We start from the raw sequence: 20,619 nt of genomic DNA, 5'->3' as shown, positions 1-20,619 counted from the left end.
AAACTCAGTTTAATACTGATAACTGAGATGAGAATTTGTTCCATCCATTTGTGCCATCTATACTATATGAAGCTCCGTGTGATTATTGGTATATTTTTACGAACACAAAGCTTATATTTTCCCAAGGCAATACTGTGCCTTGTGGGGTTTTTTTAGCCATTAATAAGTCAAACTAATGCTAACTAATTTAGTGCTATTGTGTTTGGCAAATTATGGAGATACCACATGGACGTGCAACGCTTCAAAGAAATGTAACAACACTTCACATTTGTGGCCTGTTTATTTCTAACTACACATGAAAACAAGGAATAGCTAGCACTAGTCATTTTATGGATTTCAGTTAAATAGAAATGAATTTCTTAACCAGTTATTAAACCTTTTAACATGCTCTTTCCCAGCTATTTATTTTCAAATGACATTTGATAAAAATAGCTATTTTATATATTCTTCTAAATAGTTATGTTGTTTATACTAAAGTTCAAGCAATAAACAATGTCACTCTCTAGAAAAGTAACAATGATTCTTATCCTTTTTTTTTCAGATGCCTTAGACAGTTACATATGTTTTATATAAAAATTACTGCAGTTCTTTCAAACTGGAAAAGCAACCTAAGATAGTCTTACTAGTCACTTTCAAATGTGGTTTTCATTTTTTGCATCCTTCACATCAAAATACATTATATTTGGAGTTTCACTCATATAAACAGTGTATTAGAGGGCTGCTTATAGTATAGTATCTTTAGGTGATGTGCCATAGTTAAAAACTACTTCTTAGAAGTAGCACAGTATTTCTATTTCTTCCTTTTTTCACAAAGTAATTGCTGAAGACTTGTGTATTTAAACCTGTGGTCCATATTTGTGCTTCTGAAGGCTGGAAGAGCTAAACACCACAACCCCCTTTTTTCAGATGAGACAAATAGCTAAAACTGGCCTTCCTGTCTGGCTCATTTTCATACAGCTAAGGGGAAAAAGATAAACTCGGTAATATTTTATTAAAAACAGTACAATTTTCATGGGGTATGCTCTGCAAATACCCAACCAAATAGAATTTGAAGCTGGATTCTGTTACTGAATACCAACTTAAATGAGGCTACTACTGAAAGAGAATGAAAAGGAATACATCAAGCCACCACTTAGGAATCCTTGACAGTCTTACAAATTAAAGAATACAAGTGTCATGATACCAATATAAGTTGTATTTTATGTTTGTTTTATTATTTTGTTTTCATCAAGTAAAAGCAAAAGAGTGTTATGCTCAACCTGATACCTTTAAAGGTGGAACAGGTGACTGATTAAAGTGAAATTCTACATTCTTTGGGAAGAAGTTACCTACTGGTGATAAGTGATACTATAATTCATCATTATACCTATAGTGATATTATAATTCATTGTGGAAGAAAATTCAGGATGTTATTGCACTTGGGGCTAAACTGCAACATTCATGACTTCTCAGTAGGCCCTGAGCCATTCATTGTAATACTCTAAACCAAAGACTGAGTGGACAGGTAGATAAAAACTACAGTACAGAGTCATTACAATAGTCCATATAGAAAAAAGCTGAGGCCTATAAGCAAAGGACTAAGTAAGGAAGTGTATATGCAAAATACCTGTACTTTATTTCCTTTTTGTGATTTAAATAGTTAATTGTCTCTACTGCTATTAACCTAGCATATAATATAAAGGCCTCAAAAATCAAGTAGTCCCAAGTGATATGACCAAGCATATTTTACCAATGCACTGATGAATAATTATTTCTTAAAAACAAGGGTATTCTGTTGATGTAACCAAAATGAACTCTGCAGATTTAAAAAATGTTTATTAATATTACCACATTAAAATACATCTGAGCTACTACAAGAGTGCAAATATCACAACTGTTGACACTTTGTTGCTCCATATATGAAACTGTTGTTGCACGGAAGACAGTGAATTCTGTTACTGGGATTGTATGATCCTGGGCTGCAGGCAACTTTGGACAAAAAGAAAAAAAAAGTGAAATTTAAATGATACTGATAAAAGAATTACTTACATTTGAAATGTTTAGAATGCATTTTTATCTATTTGAAAAAAATCAGATTTTTTTCAGCATTGTTAGTTGACGATGAAAAAGATTTATACATCTTATACATATACATATACATATATTTTATTACACTCTATTTTTGTCTTCAGCACTTCTCACTGCATCTACCTACAGGTACTTTTTCCACCAGTGAAATCTTGATATGGTTTATATCTGATAATTTTTTAACTAAACTGCTGTAGCTGCTTGTATAAATAATGCAAGATACAGTTGAAATTTAAGTTCTGATAATTATTAAGAAGTAGCGCATAAATAATCCATCAAACAAGCAGAAATTAGTGTTTGATGTAGAAAGTGTCTGTAATGAAATGCTCTTTTCCACTTGGTTTATGTTATACCATTTGATGAAGTCCATACAGTCATCTGAAGAATGACTTTATTCTTTGACTATACACAAAAGACTAACTCAGCATTAGGTTCTTGGCAGAAGAAAGCAGAATTTGAGCTATTTGATGATGCCTATCCTGAACCTTACTTCATTTTAGCAATGGTTGCCTTTCTTTAGGATAGATCTCATTTTTAATGATCAGCATTAGTATTCAGCATGCAAAAGTATTTAAGACTTTCCTTCCTTTTGCAGAGTTGATACCTACCTGGTTATTGGGTTTTGCCTGGCTTAATAATGACTCCTTAGTCACTACAGCAGAAATTTTCAGTAGGATTTACAATATTTCATTTGCTTTACCTTGGTTTACCCTTGATCCTCAGGGGCTGTCACAAGCTTGTCTAGCATTTTTTGCCTTTGCTATTGATTGAAGAGGGTTTTAGGGTTCTTAGGAAATTTGAGAGAGGAGTCCCTTGTAGATGACATTAAAATCTTGTATTTTTAGTACATTAGCACAGGCAGATCAAGACAGCTTTACTGGAAATATAAAGCTTTACAAATACATGTAAGCAGAGGCATTTCCCAGCCTACTACACATCAATCTGCTTGTGCACCAGAGGAATAATTATAATTTTTATTAAAAATTATAGGCACACTTCTAGTAAATCCTTCAGTATTTTCACTTTATTTAACTGGAGCAAGGTAGACTTCTCTTACAATGGGATTGTAAGTTTACTTCTCAGTAGTATGACCTGTTTGTTGTCTAGGGGAAAGCATGAGAAGGAGAAAGGAATGTGAAGTAGGTGACCTGTAGACACTCAGCCAGCTCCTCAAAAATGTTTTTAACCAGTAAATATAATTTCTCTCAATCTTCTTCACTGAATGTAAACTCCTACTGGTATACTATCACTCTGAAAGTATAAACACTTCAGAAAAGTAATCTATCTTTACAGCATAATTTATGGACTAGCCATTTCACACCTCACCAATTTAAACGCACGTAACATTCTAATTTGTTTTGTATCCTATGAGCTAACAATATTTTTGACTCTCTCCTGATTTTTAGGACTGCTTCAATATTGTTTTGAATAATCTATTTCCCTTTGAAGTTTCAAGTTATTAAATTTCAAAAATATAATCACCTTACTGTATGAAAGAACTGAAGAAAATAAAATTAGAACTACTATATTCAGTATCTGGTCTATTAAAAATCACCTTAGAAAATGAAGCTATGCAGAATAATAATACAAGACAAAAAAAGCAGAAGAAAACTTATATTTAAAGATTTTGTTCATGTGTGACTCAATCAACTATGTTAAGGAAACTTTACTGGCAGATCATATCTCATGCAGCAGTTACCTAAACATTTTAATTAACTTATCCTGGAATACTGTGCTTCGTTTAACATAAACCAGGGCTTTAAAAGTAGAAGAATATTAAAATTATGAGAAATTATATGAAATAATTTCTAAGATGTTTGGACTTATCACTTCTGTATATTGAAGACTGCTTTAGAGAGGCAATAGACTAAATGGAATTATTAATCAGTAGCAACTCCTCCTCTGGAAGTTTTGGCCTCTACAAAATCACTCAGTAAAGGGTCCTGCCTGAGGCTTATAGGTTGGTACCTGATGAACAAGGTTTTGATATGTTTCACCACTGGACAGTGCTTTGTGCCAAACAGATTCCTCTAAAGATATGTATGTCACGCAGTGACTAATCAGGTTAACATGGTTGACTGACTAATTCACAAAGAGATTTAGACTAGAAAATGGGAGCAGAAGATGAGACAATAGCTCAATCTTTAATGCCGTTTTAACATAAAAGCAGAAGGGAAAAAACAAATGAGGATACAGTACGATATGAAAGAATGTGAGACTGGATTATGGGGACCAAATGAAAGCAAGTTCCAGTATAGGAGATTTAGATTGGTAGATGATATGGTAAATGAAACGGTTATCTTTAGTGCACAAACTGTGTGATAGCAGTATGAAAGAAATGATGCATTGTGCACGCAGCACTGGGCAACAGCATGGAGGAACCAGAACTACTAGAACATGACAGGAGACTAGATACTATAAAAAGAACAGATACAACAGAACAGGAGTAACTGAACATCCACCTGTTTTGCTGTATGAGAAGTAAAAATAGAGTAGATCTGGGTATGAATCCTGCAGAAGATATGCACACTCTGTTTCATCTTTTCTCTTCGTTATTGTTAGCTTACCTTATAACCTTTCCAGGTCTGTCTTTTCCTTATTGAGACCAGGAGCCTGGAAACACACTATTCAGTTTAATGTACTTATATTAGAAAGTCTGAATACTATTTTTTTCAGTGTTCCAAAATAGATATGGCACATGAAATGTAATAAATGAAGGGGTAAGACTATCATCTGAGGTCTGCAATAAAACTGTGGTGCTACCCTATGATTGGTGCTAACCTATGACTGGTAAGTAAGAAACATATTATAAATTTTTCAGAAAAGAAAAAAAGAATCCAGGAAACTACAGATCAGCTGATCAGATTCCAAGACTATGTAAAGATTTCATGAATGAACATTTAAGCACATAAAGACAAGCTGAAAATGATGCAGCTCAGTGTGGTTTTATAATAAAGATAAATGTCTAATTAATTTGAATCTGATAAGGCAGCACATGCAAATGTAATACATTATAGAAGATTAGGATTAGAATAAAAATCAGAAAAAAAGACAGTAGTGAAGGATGCTTAAAAAGGGAACTAAGGGTTGTTAGAGAGGAATTGCTAAAGGGATTACTCATGAGCTTACTCTTAGACAGATCTTATTAAATATTTTCACTAACAAGGTTATCACAAGAAGTCCCAATGAACTATACTGATGACACAAAACTGGGAGGTGCTGTCAATAAGGACAAGATTTAAATAGGCAGGAAGAAATAAAGAATGAGAAAGGCCTGCATACTTGTTTAAAGAGATCTGTGAGCACCGGGTCAGAATGAAAAGGGGAAGCAGAATACTGGTGCATCATTTTAGGACCAAAATAAAAAGCACTAATATTGTAAAAAGTAGTGGTAAGAGCTCATCTGAAATACCATGAAATTCTAGTCATCCTTGTGCAAGAGAATTAAACTCAAAATGCAGCATATGAAATGAAGGTGGGGGAATGCAAACTCTTATGAAAGCAGACTGAAAGTGGATGACTTGTTCAGGTTATAAAATAAGGGGAAAATCTATTTAAGCTAAAGAGCTCTGCATTAGGATAAATGTGTATGAAGTTCCCATGAATAAATTTAGACTGAAAGCTGGATCTCTAATTATGAAACAAGAGTAGCAACAGAGAGCAAACATCCCAAACAGTTTTAAGATGGACCTTAAAACTGTATTAGCTGGATTACACAACCTGTTTTCTGCAACAGCAAGGGGAATTGCTATTGGATAACCCAAAAAGTTGCTCACTGTCATATTTCCATGGAAATGTGTTTATCAAAATGTTGCCATGAATAAGCGTATGTTTCAAAAAGGTTCCTCCTGCCCCCACAAAGGTGGTAATGGGAAAATATGTTATTTTCCTTTTATTGTAATAGAGCTAGGAATTATAGCATATCAAAAACTGAGTATGAATCTATTTCATATTGCTGAAAAAAGAAAAAACAAATAGTCACATTGAGTAGTATTAGCTATATATGTAGCAGTAAAGCTGAACAGAGGTCTATAAAACATGACCAAAAAAAAAAAGACTGAATTTGAGGTGGTTTAGTGTAATTAAGAGAATATCAGGTGAAGAAAATGTTCAGAGTCTTATAGGATATACAAAAGCTATTGCAAAGTTAAAGATGACACAACAAGAAATAACAGGTATAAACTATATCAAGGGAAGTTAAAGATAGATCTTAGGAAAAGGCTTTCCAGTGCCGAGGATGAGTACTGAGTTACATTTCTTGGATGACTGTGGAGTCTGTCTTTTGAGGTTTTTAATATCATGCAAGATGCATCTGTCAGGAATGATTGAAGCTGATATCTTGACTTGAGGTAGAAGGATAGACTGGTTGATCTGCAGAGGATGCTTTCGGTGTTACTCTCTGTGATGTGGTGTTTTGGATTCTGGGAAAGGAAAAGATTAATTTTACCAAGCCATGAGCTATGGAAAAGAGTATGCATTTGAGGATGCTGACAAAATGATATCTACAGCTATGGGAAGTAGAAAGCTGACAAATTTCAGGACTGACTGTTCCAGATCCTTGGGTACTTGAGATCTGAAAGCTTCTTCCTGTACCTGCCAAAGATGCATCTGTTATGATCCCAGCTGAACTAAAATAAATGCTATTTGTAACAGCTCCTTGGGTTGACACTGGTGTAGAGCTATATAAAATTTCTGTCTAGTGCCAGGGGCAAAGGAGCCTGGCAAATGAGAAAAAAGTATTAATGCTCACTATTGATGTTAAACACCATTAGAGCTAGGAGTAATTCTATTTTAAATTTAAAAGGAATACAAATTAGTTTGGAATGCAGTAAGACTTCAGATTTAGGTCTGGAACAGAGGTACGACTTGTGTGTGTGGAAAAAAAGAAAGGAAAATAAACCCCCCAGACCTTTTCTTTATGTTTGGGTTAGCATAATTATCTTAATGAAGTCTGGGAAATATAATTTATTTTAATAGGAAATTGAGCTAATAGAAGCTCAAATACTGGTAACTATATATATTTACCACATATTCTTGAACTTTTCTTTTTAAAAAAGACTGCATAGGTTAACAACAAATTATTTTAAAACATAAACCCTTTGCCAAAAGCAAAGAGAAAAGGAGGAAAGCCCATGACAGAACTAGAGTCTGTGCATAACAAAACTTCCTAAAAGGAAGACACCTTTTCTAAAAGTGATTTTAATGTCCCTTTCCTTGAGATCATGTACAACAATAATGTACGATAAATGTAATAAATTCTATATGTATTTAGCCCTTCCAAATGATTTGCTACATTTTGCTGGAAGGCATCCATCAGCAAATTTAAGTTTCTTCTTGTAATGAGAACAAATTGGAAAAAATAATTACATGCAGAAACATTGCCCATGTCCTGCAATTTTATAGTCGTCTCCTTATGTTTTCTATTTTCTTGTATAATCTTAACATTTCTTTCTGAAGCATATTTCATTCTCTAAACCGTTTTTGAAATGTAATCCAGTATTTTCTTTCACTATCAAAAGCTTGACTACAGATTTATTCTATATATGTCTGTCTTCTGTTGTTCCTTTGAGACTTCAGCCTCAAGATTTGGGAATCATATGAATGATGTTTTGCAGGGGTGAGGGGGGATATTTTTTAAAACAATGATCCAATCCTTAGTGTCTACGGGGAGTGATCTCACTTGTTTTAATATACGGACTGGCATGAGTAAAATTATCAGAATTCAGTCCACCCTTTTCCATTTTATCCCAAATGAATCACAAATATTTACAAATTTAACTTTCTTTTGCAAAGTTATGTAAAGAGAGTATTTCATCTGTGACTGTCACTTTATTCAGGGCTGAAATGTAGCATTTAAGTTTGTTAAGTTTGTAAGAAAGCACTGCATTAGTAGCCCTGCTTTTATAAATTTAAGAACAAAAATAATTCAGTCTTGTTTGTCTCACCTGAAAAATAGCACTTCAAAGATACTTTGTCAGGTTATGGACTTTCCTTGTGAACTCCAAGGAAAAAGACTTAATCTGATTGATTTTAATTTAAACCATCCCTAGAAATTGGGGGTTTGGCTTAAGATCTAAATCAACAAGATCTTAGATTTTCTCAAGGAATAACAGCCTCAGTAACAAGTATTGGTTTACCTTGACAGACCTGACCAGATCAAACTCAAACAGCCCAAACCAGGATGGCTGAACAATTTTATAAAGTTGAAGAGCAAGGATTCAATCAGCGCAACAGACATCTTAATAATATTAAATACTTTGTATGATAAATTTGTCACATACCACAACAATCTGGGCAGTCTGGATGTCTTAGCGGATTCATTCCATACCCTGGATAGCAGCGATCAACCCATACCATTTGCAGAGTACCTTCAATGTAGTATATTTCAGGCAGTGGTTCAGAACGTTTCCTCGTAATTTCCACTTGTTGCTTAAAAAATTTCTCTATGAGGTATCTTGCCTAAATTGAAAGAATATTTTTTCAAAATATTTGTAACAAAGAGGTAAAAATACACAAAAAGACCAAAGAATGTGCTTATGAGCTAGGATTGGCATAAGATTTAAATGATGCACTACTAAAGCTTTTGATTGTAGCTGATAGGTGGAATGGAAACAGCAGGACTATGTGGTATTCTTGGATACATTATTTTTAATTTAGATAAACTCTGATCAATTAATACAATGTCTCTGAAAGTGGTCAAGATTGTATAAATAGCATTTGAAAGCTAATCGATGGCAATTTTGCCTACATTATACATCTGTAGCCCAAAATCAATAGCCTTGTGGCTTTCCCACCTACATAAGTACTATTATTTAGGCCCATTTATATTTCAAAAATACTTTCCATCTGTGTTAGCTGTCTCCATTCAATGAAAAGAAAATGCCAAGAGTTTCCAAGTAAACTAAAGAGATTATTATATCAATCAAATGTAATAAAAGAAGACTATTTCCCTTACTAAATAAGATTTGCAGAAATACAGTCCAAAATAGCAAAAACATTATTTTCAATCAGTGCAGAACTAGTAGCATAAAATTACAGAAAAATTAGGATTCAAGGAAGCTTAACAGCATCTGTTCCATGTCCCCAGTCAAGGGCAACATATACTTTTTAAAAGTTCTTTATTTTATCTGGATTTTTTTGACAGCTTTTTATAAAATGCCTTCCACTGGAATATTAAAGATATTAAGTCATCACAGTTAAATTAAAAATGTGAATTATAAAATGTCTAAGAGAGATAAAATATGTAACAAAAAATAGTCCAATTAGCAACCTGAAAAAGTCTGACAGTAAGAACGATCAGTGCTGTATGTCCAGACTGTTCTTCATTTGTTCACAGGGATCAATTATATATTTAAAAAACTAAATCAAAAAAGAGGAAAAAAACTTCAATAGGCTTGCAAAGTCCAATGCATGCACAAATTACAAAAATGGCAAAAACAATTTGTTTCTGCAATCTTAATTTGACCCTCTTGTCTGTATGAAAAAGATGAACTTTGATCATGAGCTTTTCCCACAAAATTTGGATTTTTTTCAGTGGACAGAATGGAATTTGCTTAATGAATACCAAATATTTTAGACTTCATAGACCCTCCAGCAGAATCCCAAAGCATGAATTCTGTACCTGCTGTTTCTTGACAATGGAGGGGAAGAGCTAGATGCTTCAAAATGGCATTCAAAACAAACACAATACTGAACAGAGAGAGTATCTAAAATTGGTGTAATATGAGGGAGTTGTTTAGAGGAAGCCCACAGAAACACTGAGGTCGATTGTTTTGAGCTCTCCTTTCTACTTCCCTCCAGCGCCTTAGCCCAAATTGCAGGACAATACATTCAGGATTCACAGAATCTTCTTCTGAATGTTGACACATTAAAAAAAAAAAAATCTTTTAACCAGATATCATCTCTTTGAAAAAATGACCCAAAGAGAATCAAGCCCTAAACCTTCTATACAGCAGCATATAGAGGACTTCATCAGCATGTTTGTGACATGAAGCATGTGTAAACTTCCTTATGGATTGTGCTATGGAGCAGCTAAATGTGTGGAGGACAAGGCAGGAAGATGACTGCCAATGCAAAGATGCACTTGGCTAAATAGTACCAGAAAGCTGTGACAGCAGCAGTATTTATCCTCCACGCATCAGTAACTTCTTTCCAGAAGTTCCTTAGCAGTTCATCTCTCCTCCTCTTCAAGATATTTTCTGTGAAATTCCACCCTTTTCATACCCTTCCTTTCTCTTTTTCTTTACTTCCTCTCTTCTAGGAGAAGATATGTCTTCCTCCTGTCCTTCCCTCCCTGTTTTGCTTTCCCCACTAAGAATATCCCTGTTAATTCTTCTGAATTAACAGCTAGGGCATTCACCTAGAAAGTGAGAGTCTAGTTTCTGGTTCTCTACTGAAAGTGCCAAAAGTCTGCAAGCAGATAAAATTTTACCAGTTCAACAATAAGATCACTCTGAAGTGATGAAAAGGCACTCTCCATTGCAAAAGAGCATGTAAGTCAGTACATGTTCAAAGCTTCCTGATTGTCCTGCTACTTTTCATACTCAGTATTTTACTTCTGTGTAATTATCTCATTGCCTGTTACGAATGGTATCAACACTGTTCTTAATACAGACTGATAGTGTGATCTGCCTTATCCATACTGCCAACAGAACATTAATAATTTTAACTGACAAAAATTTTATATCCAATTGTTCATTTCTAAATTTACTAAAAAAAGTGTGTTTTATGTTATTATACTTTTTTTATTAGAGTAGCTTATTCCTGTTAGTTGCCTTTTATTCCTCTATCTACTGTACCTTGCTTAATCTTTCAGATGTGTCACAACTGCTTTGCTGACATGGTCTGTTGTTTTTTTCTTTGTCTAATGAAGCAACTGTAACAACATACAGTCTATTTACAGAGGAACAAAGTTAATGAAAAGTCAACATCAAGCTTTTTGTTTTTCTTTTTTTTTTTTTTGATTTACTGGTTTAAGATTCTGGTCATCTCTGATGCAAGTATGTAAGAATTTCTTCTACATTTCAGATGTCTGATTTGCAACAATGTTTTTTTTTAAAAAAAACACACTACTGAAACTTCTACGTCTAGTTTTCAGTATGCTTAAATATTTCATGGAAGCTGACATTTATTTGTAAATTCTGATGGCAAGGAAATGTATAATCTTGAAAGCTTCCCAAATTTGTAAATATTTGAATCCTTTCAATAGAAATAAGTTACCCCCTCTATAATTAGCTGCCTGTCATTGTGTTTTTATACAGATTCAGTCAGCCAGGAACCCCTACAGTTCAAGGTTCAGGCTACTTCTGCAAGAAACTTGTTTTTTCTCTCAAGAACAATCAGGACAACATCTAGTGCTCTTAAAGATACCACCCTCCCACCCCACCCTACCCTGGCAAGGCAGGGGGAATAGCACAGTTTGATGGAACAAAAAGAATTACTTTAGCTACTATAGTTTTTCAACGCGATTGGATTCATGTGGAATGTGATTTCTGTCTACTGGAGCTTCCTTCTCTCACATCTCAATTCCTGATATTCACCCACTCAACCCCTTCTATTCTCATAGGAATCTCTATGAGACTTTGAACTGAAGGAAGATTTGAAGTATGGATTGAGAAAAAACACATAGTTACATTTTAGTAATCCATTTGCATGGGTCCATGTTCCTGATCAATTAACAAGTACGAACACATTACGGTGAAAGCCTGAGAAATAGTTAAGTAAGCGGCTGAAGGACTACTTTCCAGAACTGGCATTAGATTTAGGAAGCATATATTAAGAACAGAATTATCTGTTAACATGTGAATGTAACTCCTTATATTATAAGCTTTAAACAACTCTGTAATGGAAGTAATTCTGAAACACCAAATGCTGCTTAGAACTCCAAAAGTATTTTCTTAGATGTCAAGCTACTTAAGAATCTGTAGTTTACCACTGGCATGAATCAACCTTTAAATCCACCTGAAACTCTAACTGGAGAATTTCTCCTCCTAATGCTCAAACACTGTGGAATGCATGCCTATTGGCTAAATCTCATTATATAGTCTCAAAAATCCTAGAATTAATCTAAACTGACTATCCTATCAGTAATGAGAGTCTTCACATTTGTCAGTGCTATCTATTACAAATGCAGTGTTCAGAGAATGATGATTGAATAATAATTTGATTGTTTCTATAAGCAATTATATTTAGTTTTCAAGAAGGGGCGAAAAGGAACTATAATTGGTATACTTTGTTAAGAAAGGGCCTATTCAAATTGCATGTCTTGATACATAGTGACTACTATGAAATGTATCAAAACCTTTGGCCTTTTGAGAGTTGAAAGAATTAGAAACTAAGTTCAGGAAATTATTAAAGATGTTCTTATGTACATTCAGCTCAACAATTATAATATTTTACTGCATCTCTTTGGGATTTAGTTCTTTTAATAACAAAGTACTTCAAATGAACTGCCCATTGATTGGGAGTGCTTTACAGTTACTTTTGGACCTCATTCACAGCATAAAGGAGTTGAGTCTTTCATGTGGTTTCAGCGTTCAGAAGGAATATTCTGAAAAAGTCTCAGAAAGAACAAAAATATCTCCTCTGGACTGAGACCACACTGAGATTTCTGACTTCCACAGTTCTTGCATTTAGTGAAAAGCTGGTAATAGAAACATTTTATAAAAACAAGTGAAAATGTACTTTTAATGATTGGACTTTATTGGAGGAAGGTGAGTACCGAAGACATCGAGCTCATCACAGACAGTCATTTATGTATAAACACACCCAGATATCAGGTATCCTAAAATTTTATACTTACTACTACACACATTATTACTACTTTCTGAAGCTCAGAAAGTGTCCTTAAATATCCCATAATTTAGTAACATATGCCTAAACCATGTACTTGTTTGCTTTTAATCATTATGGAAAAAAACACTTAAAATATCGAAGCCAACCCAGTATTTTTGGCAACTCAGTTTTACTCAGGTCTCCTTTAGTCTCCTTTTGCTTTTTCTGAGGGCAAAAAAAACAACTGAAAATTACAAAACTTTCCTCTTCTATTGTTGCCAGTAAAAGAAGGGAAGGTACTGAGATTCATCTCATTTAACTTTAGTTGTTGAACAATTAGACACACAGTCTTAGCCCATCATTTAGAAATTGTTTGTAGAGTCTGAGGCACATCCATGTAGTGATTTAGATGGGTAAATGAAAGTCATCTAGGGAGTTAGGGAATGCACTGTATCACTTTTCTTCCCATTGTGGTGTGCAACAAAGGACATGATAATGTTTTATGATATAAAATTAAAAAATGCATTGATCTACCCCAAACTAAAAAGTTCTAAAACTGCTCTGAAATAATGTAAAATGCATACTTTTAAGTAGCTCAACTTATCTTTTTGCTATTGACATGAATTTTGCATGCAATACTTTGATGCACTTTTACAATCTAGAAACTTTATTATTAAACATGTACAATATTTTCTGCATATAAGTAGTAAATATATTCCACTAAAATAATTTTCATTAACTATAAAAATGTTAAACATTCTTTAAAAGCAAGGTAGATTTTACCTGAAAATGTAAAGAAGATTTCAGTCTGTAGACCTGCTCTCTGCATTTTTACATGATGGCATTCTGACTTAATTAATGTAACTTCACAAGAAAGTTCAGCAACAAGTTCGCTTAGCAACTGAAGCAATGTTTTCTCAAAAGAAATATTGTAAATACTGTTGCAAGGGGCTGCATGATACCGGGCTGTAAACTCACAGTAATAATTGGGATCAGAATAAGCTGCAGGAAAAAATGTAGAAGACCCGACCCATATATTAAGTAAAAAGTAGATGGTAAATTCTATATTTGAAAATAAAAATGCCAATTTAAATCTTTAATTTATAAACAAAATCTTTTTTGCACCCCACAGAATTTTTAATGATAGACTAATGTACGCTGGGCCAGTTGGAAACACTTAGAGATTTTTACCAGTAACAGTCTTATTTATATCCACAGGTAAGTCTTGCTCTTTATTAGTGGGATTTTTATTTTTTTTTAACCAACAGGAAATAACAGTAAAGGCAACAGGAATATGAAATCTAAAGTTAAGAAGTATGTTGCAAAATACCTTTTAGTATGTGGCAGAATACTTCATCTCACACATTATGTTCAGTTATATTATTTTAAAGGGCTTAAAAACGGAATCTTTTTCCCCAGAGACTGATGGAAGATGCAATTAATAAGATGAACAGAAATTCCTTCTGTACAAGTACAGGTAGCTGAACAAGCTACTGTATACGTATGAAATTTACTTTTATGGATGGATCAGCTATTTCACCTCTACCATGAAACTAACTGCACACTTGGATATCTTTTACAAATATGCTATCATACCATAAAATGCATTTTCCTGCTTATTTCATGATAACCACTCTATAAACCTAAAACTGTAGCTCAACAGAGTAGCAGGTTAAAGGGCAGTTGAGAAAACAGGGGTAACGGAATGAAGAATGGAGGTCATGGGGTGGGTAGAATCATAGAAAAGAGAAGATGGAGGGGGCGAAAGAATGAAGAAGAAACTGAACCAGCTGAAAGAAAAAAGAAAAATAAAGCAGCAGAACATCCAGAATATGGTACCTAATTAAGACAGCTCACTAGATCTTCTGCTTTCCTCTTGCCTCCCCCAGTTCCTTTCCCTTGCTGCTGCATATTCTGGATTTTTTGTATATTTGTATGAAACTCGAATTTTGTATGCTAATATTTAGACTGGATCTTTGCTGAAGAATATAAGAATGCATACTGAAAATGTTTCTTTTCTGTAAATTTTTCCATCAGAAAGCTGTGTTTCAAAGAAACTTCCTCCTTTTCAGTTCAGTTCAGCAGGCTAATTGCTACAAGTCATGGTTTTTCTATATTAGGGATTCTATGCCAAAGTCAAATTAATTTTTGCCAGAGGTTAATTTAGGTCATTGTGCTCTACTCCCAGTTTCTAAATGAGCATTATTTTGCATTTCAAATTTCAAGTCATAGTTCCCACTGAAGGCAAACAGTAGCTTTTGCCTGGGTCTCCACAAGAATAAAATAATTTCCTTTAAAGAAGAAAAGCTTGAAGTGAATAAATAACATTTACCTTTACAATCTTTCATTTTATCAAAGACATTTTACCTCCTCACTGAAGGAAATGTAACCAGAACAGGAAAGAATGAGCTACAAATATTACATAATTATGAGATATGTACTCAAAAAAACCACAGTCATGTAACAAATTAAGGCATTAACCTGGTGTGAAACAAATCCATGTGGCTCTCTTACAATGAACTTCATAAGGAGTAATTCAGTTTAAAATTATACTATTTTTATGTTCTTGAGGATTACCGCCTACCCAATTCATTACATGTCATTATGTTTCAGGTTTCTTTTAAAAAGAACTGTATTTATAAATTTCTCAATCAACCAGTGATCTTCATTTACGGCTTTGTAAATGACATTAAATGAACCGTTTGGTAGCAACTACTATAAGAAACAATTTATCCTGAGAAACAGAATGACTTTACCTCTCCATATTATATGCTAAATAAGCCTACTTATTTAAAAACAGCAACATGCATTTTAAAGTAATTTTCAAGGCAACAACACACTTACCAAGTTTGATAACTTACCATAAATGAGGTATTTCATTATAAGGTTTTTAGCAGGTTGCTCTGCTGTTAGCTTATAAACGAGGGAACAAGTGTAAACTCCACTCTAGTCGGATTCGAAATGTCTAAATATTAAAGTTCCTGTTGGTGATATTTTCACACTGCTATTTTCTAGTAAATACAATAATGAAATAAGTTTAGCTGTCGTTACAAGAAAATGGAGAGAGAAGTGTCCAAATGGTTATTTACTCTTAAACTGTGCACAGAATAGTAATACTATGGATTCAGTTGAAGGCACAAAACTCCTTAGAAACTGAAACTGATTGAGTGTCACTCAGTTCAGTATTATGCAAATGCGCCATATTGCTGCTGAGCTTTTAAATATCAGGTCACTATGTTTTTATTTGATCTCAGCTGCCTATTGTTTTCTACAATACCTAACCACTTCCAAGAGCAGAAAACTCCCAGAAACAGGGCAAAGTGGGCATATATTCTGTTTTTATAATTTACGTTTGAAAGGTTACTAATCAGTGTGACTGTACAGTCTTCAGGAACTGCCTCTACCAATTTGCTGCTGCTGGTGTTTAACAAGCAGTAAACTTCAAAGTAGGAAAGACAAGAAGTTCTAGTTAAACAAGGACTCTAAGACAGACATTCAAAAAAAAATCATATGTATATACCAAAATGAGTCACGTACGTTTAAGATTATGATAGATAATCTTTCTGTCCAAAAAGATATGTGCTGTTATGGAGACATAAGTCTAGAAAACAACTCCTTGGTTAATTCAAGGCAGAGGGGAAGTGAAATGCTATTTTAAAGAACAAATTTTAAGTGAGGCTCTTTAATTAGGTTTTTAAAGAGAAAGAAAAGCACTGCTTGAGGTCAGACTTTGGGTGCTGATAATGTCCCGTGTAGCCTGGATGTGGGTTACATGATGACAGTTGATTAGCCCTTTCCTGACTTGAGAAGACCTCAGGCAGTGACAATATAGATCAGGGTTTCTCAAATATGCAGCCCATCTTGCTGGCAGCTGTCAAAGAAAACCTTGGGAACCCCTGGATTAGAATCAATTATAATAGATTTCAAGGCAAAATAGTCTCTTTGATAAAGTATTTTGAGAAAGGATTTCTGTTTCCATTGTCAGAGGCCAAAAAAAAAACAAAAACCCTCATTAACTTCCTAATTTAGACCTTTTAACATCTAGGCTTTTACATCACACCAGATGCAGATGCACCCTAATTTTCCTGGAGAGAGATTTTAAGAAAGGTACTGGAAAAACAACAGCCTGATTGAAGTGCATCATTTGTATATACTTAACAGAACAGTGTAGGACAACTTTGTTCCTCATGAAGCTATTTAAGCTTTAAATTAACTTAGTTTTGTCATGGATGCAACTGCGGATAAAAAAAAAAAAAAGGAATCAAGTGCTTCTTTTAGTGTCAGGCAGAAGACAAAGTGCAAATTCTTTTGACAAGCTTGGAATTTCATGTTAACCTAGGCTCTAAAATCAGTGGCACGCTATCTTTTGTTTCTTAGATGATGAAGAGGTTTTTAATATAATTTTTATATAATATATAAATATTTATATAATTTTTATATAATTTTAATTTTTAAATATAATTTTTAATAAGAGTTTTTTTACGCGATCCTGTGCAACATGCTCTAGGTGACCCTGCTTGAGCAGGGGGTTTGGACTAGATGATCTCCTGAGGTCCCTTCCAACCTCAACCATTCTGTGATTCTGTAATATGATGATGAACTACTGAAAATGCTAAGTCTATGATCTAGGATGTCATTTGCTACTTTATGTTGGAATAGCTAATAGATAAATCTTGTCTGAAAACCAGCACAAATTTAAGAACTATAGCTCAGATCTTTGGCGCGTTCAACAGTCCTGTATCAGCCAAAAGAACCAACATTGTTAACTGGATTGCAGGAGCACCTTTAAGATGTATCGCAGACAGCTTTGCTATACTTATAAACTCCTTTACTGAACTGCAAAAATGACAAGAAACCCGCAACAGACAAAGCTTGGAAATCCAGTGAAGAGATCTGGTCACAAATATCTCTTGAAAATATATCAGTAGAGATAGGAAAGGAAGAGTTTTGCTGCTGGATTGGGTCACTGATTTTTAGAATTTTTTTCTACCTTGAACACTTGAGTGCTTCATATACCAGGAAAGATCAGAATTTTAATATAACCATTAATTATTTTAATGCTATGTCTGTGTGCAAAGAATCTCCTTTTAGATCATAAAATAAAAAGCTGTGTTTTTTAATTTTATAAAAGCAATCACACTTAAAATTCCTTGCTCCATGGGATAAATACTGGATAAATACTGCCTACTCAGATGAATTTGGGTTCACAAAACAGGCCATTAGCTTTAAAATGAAAATTTAAAAATAATTAAATTGTCCACGCTTTGCTTAAATCTAATGGTTTTTTTCATGTTATTCTGCTGTAGTAGGATCAGTAAGACAAGGGAGCAGGACACATTTTGTGATGTGAATTAGGTTATATGATTGAATATGCCTCTGTTACACAGGAGGCATTTCATATGCATGATGGACAAAAGGAATATAATCAAGTTCAGAAGTTCCCTGGGGTCAGTGAAGACTGGCATGATTTAAAACAGAACTGAGGTTCTTTTTTAGTTTATGTTAACAGAGGGAGTTAGACAATTTTCCAGGATCCTTAGGAACTAGAAGGATGTGAAAAGTTCCCATTTTACTGTCAACTGAGCTATGATTGTCAGAATGTTGTGATAGAGACTATATTCCTTAACTTTCCATAACCTGTATAACTATATTTAAAACTAAGAATTCCTGTATTTTTGTTTCTGTGTTTACTAAACTTAAAAACAATAGACTAATTCTCCTTCCAGTTCTTTCAGTGCAAAAAAGAAATTACTCCCCATCCTCCTACCCAAGCTCTTATTCAGACCAGTTTTACAGTAGACGAACTCCTATGATATGAAATGTTGTCTTAAGAGCAAAAGTAAACGACAGCAGAACCAGGTCAATAGACTTTTCAGAAACAGATTTTTCAGACATTCAGAAACAGGTATTAATCCAGATCTTAAATTCTAACCTTCAGATTAAACTACAGAGCGTATTCAAATTTAAATATTTAATATCTAAAGATATTCAGATAGGTAAATTTGGTGGTGAATTATGCATGTACAGGAACAAAAGCTAGTATATAATAAACAGTATATAATAAACATGAATCCACCTGAAAAGTTTCTTAGGAGTGAAATGCTACCTACTCTGTTTTTATGAAATTTGTCAGACAGGACTCTGACAGACTCTCATGTAACATGTAGAAGGTGAGGCATCAGTTATAAGGATGGCATGAGTATGCAGATATACACATCTGCTAAAAGCAGCTTCATATTTCCTCTGATTCTCCTTCCTTCCCTCTAAACATAAGAACTGTTTGATATACCAATAATAGGTTTTAGCATATCTGGGGTTTTAGATCATAATAAAGAAGCTGGCTGCAGGTATTTAGTTTGTCAGTTGAAGTGCTTTGCTTTACAGAACTATAGTACACGCTTTTTTTCTCTCCTATAAAATGATAATCACAACCATCCCTTCACACAAATATTTCTTCTGTGCGTGTATTAGGTGACAATGTGTATAAAAAGCAGTAACTTTCCTGCAAATTCAAGTTCCTTGATTCCTTCTCACCAAACTAGAACAAGCTGATTCCAATGTTAGTATTAGCAAATATTTTAAGATTGAAATGCTTTCTATTCTTTTTCTGTTCTGCTTAAGTGTTCAGAACACCATCAAAAATGCCACTTTATGCAGTGAAACTTTAAGATGCTGAACATCAGAAGTAATTATTTTAAAGTATTTTTTTCTCTACTTAAAGTGCATCTTGAAAAACTCTTATTCACAACTAACCCAATAGCTAACATTTAAAAACTTCAAGGTACAATTGCCAGATTTTAATACAGAAGAGTTGCTATGCTAACTATGAAGAAAAATGACTTGCTAATTTTAAAGTTATAATGATTTAAAATTACATTTTGTGCAATATTTAATTTTTCATTACTCTTTCCACTGCACATAAGTGGACTTGGAAGATCTTCGAACAAAGCTGCTTATTCAAAAAAAAAGCTTTAATGGCTTCAGGGGAAAAAAAAAAGTGTTTACTGGTCTTTGTGAGTTTTTACTGTAGTCGTGATGTTCTAAGTATGTAGTTAGACAAACTTCTGGGGCACAAAACACCTTCTTAAGGTGTGCCTCAAGGGCTGGTGTACCTGAAAGGGGGTCTGATTTTTCCAGCTATGACAGTACAATGAATGTACTCTCTGACTACAGATCTTATGCTGAAATAATTGCATTTACTTTGAAGCATTTCAAGAAGCAGTATTTTTGTTAGCCTTTCCTAAAACTGGATCCACAAATCTACATTCCCACTGAAAAGATTCTTTCCTTTCCAACAACCCCACAGAAAAAGTATGAAATAATATATCATGCAAGCTTTATGAACTTTAATTTCCTACTAATATGGAGACTCTCTATCATAGATGTTGGAAGACTGACTAGTCACTCTGAAACCCAGACAATTTTTGTCACTTGAGGTGGATTAGAACCTTTCTGAATAGAGACCAAGCGATCATATTATTTTTACAAAGCAAACACTTCATAAGCTAGAAATTTAGATTGCTTTTTTTCTGTTTATACTTTCTATTCTCTGTGTGGAAAAAGCAGGATGTGACAACAGACCAAGGAGACAGAGAAGCAGTTTTGTGATATTTACCCAAAAAGTATTTTCCCTGTTGTGGTGGCTGAAGCTGACATCTTCTCATTACCACTTTTTTTAAAAAAGTCATTTTTATAAAACCTCTCTCATCTCTATAGAAAGTTATGTCAGAAAAGCACAAGCTTTCTTCTTTTATTGAAACATTTTTGTCCTCCTGCTGC

General features: G+C 33.9%; 1 protein-coding gene across 1 annotated transcript in view; it reads right to left on the bottom strand.

The window, feature by feature from the left end:
* Nucleotides 1-1,803: 1,803 nt before the first annotated feature.
* Nucleotides 1,804-20,619, bottom strand: part of ZPBP (zona pellucida binding protein) — a 31,547-nt gene continuing 12,731 nt past the window's right edge. Inside the window, 5 exon segments of the mRNA XM_067292174.1 lie at nt 1,804-1,968; nt 8,349-8,526; nt 10,866-10,942; nt 13,624-13,842; nt 15,702-15,851. Coding sequence (XP_067148275.1) covers nt 1,868-1,968; nt 8,349-8,526; nt 10,866-10,942; nt 13,624-13,842; nt 15,702-15,851 — 725 coding nt within the window. The 3' untranslated portion in view covers nt 1,804-1,867.

The sequence above is a fragment of the Apteryx mantelli genome, chromosome 2 (assembly GCF_036417845.1).
Source record: "Apteryx mantelli isolate bAptMan1 chromosome 2, bAptMan1.hap1, whole genome shotgun sequence".
Taxonomy (NCBI): Eukaryota; Metazoa; Chordata; class Aves; order Apterygiformes; family Apterygidae; genus Apteryx; species Apteryx mantelli.
The sequence above is the reverse complement of the archived record's forward strand: the minus strand, read 5'-3'. Positions and strand labels throughout refer to the sequence as shown.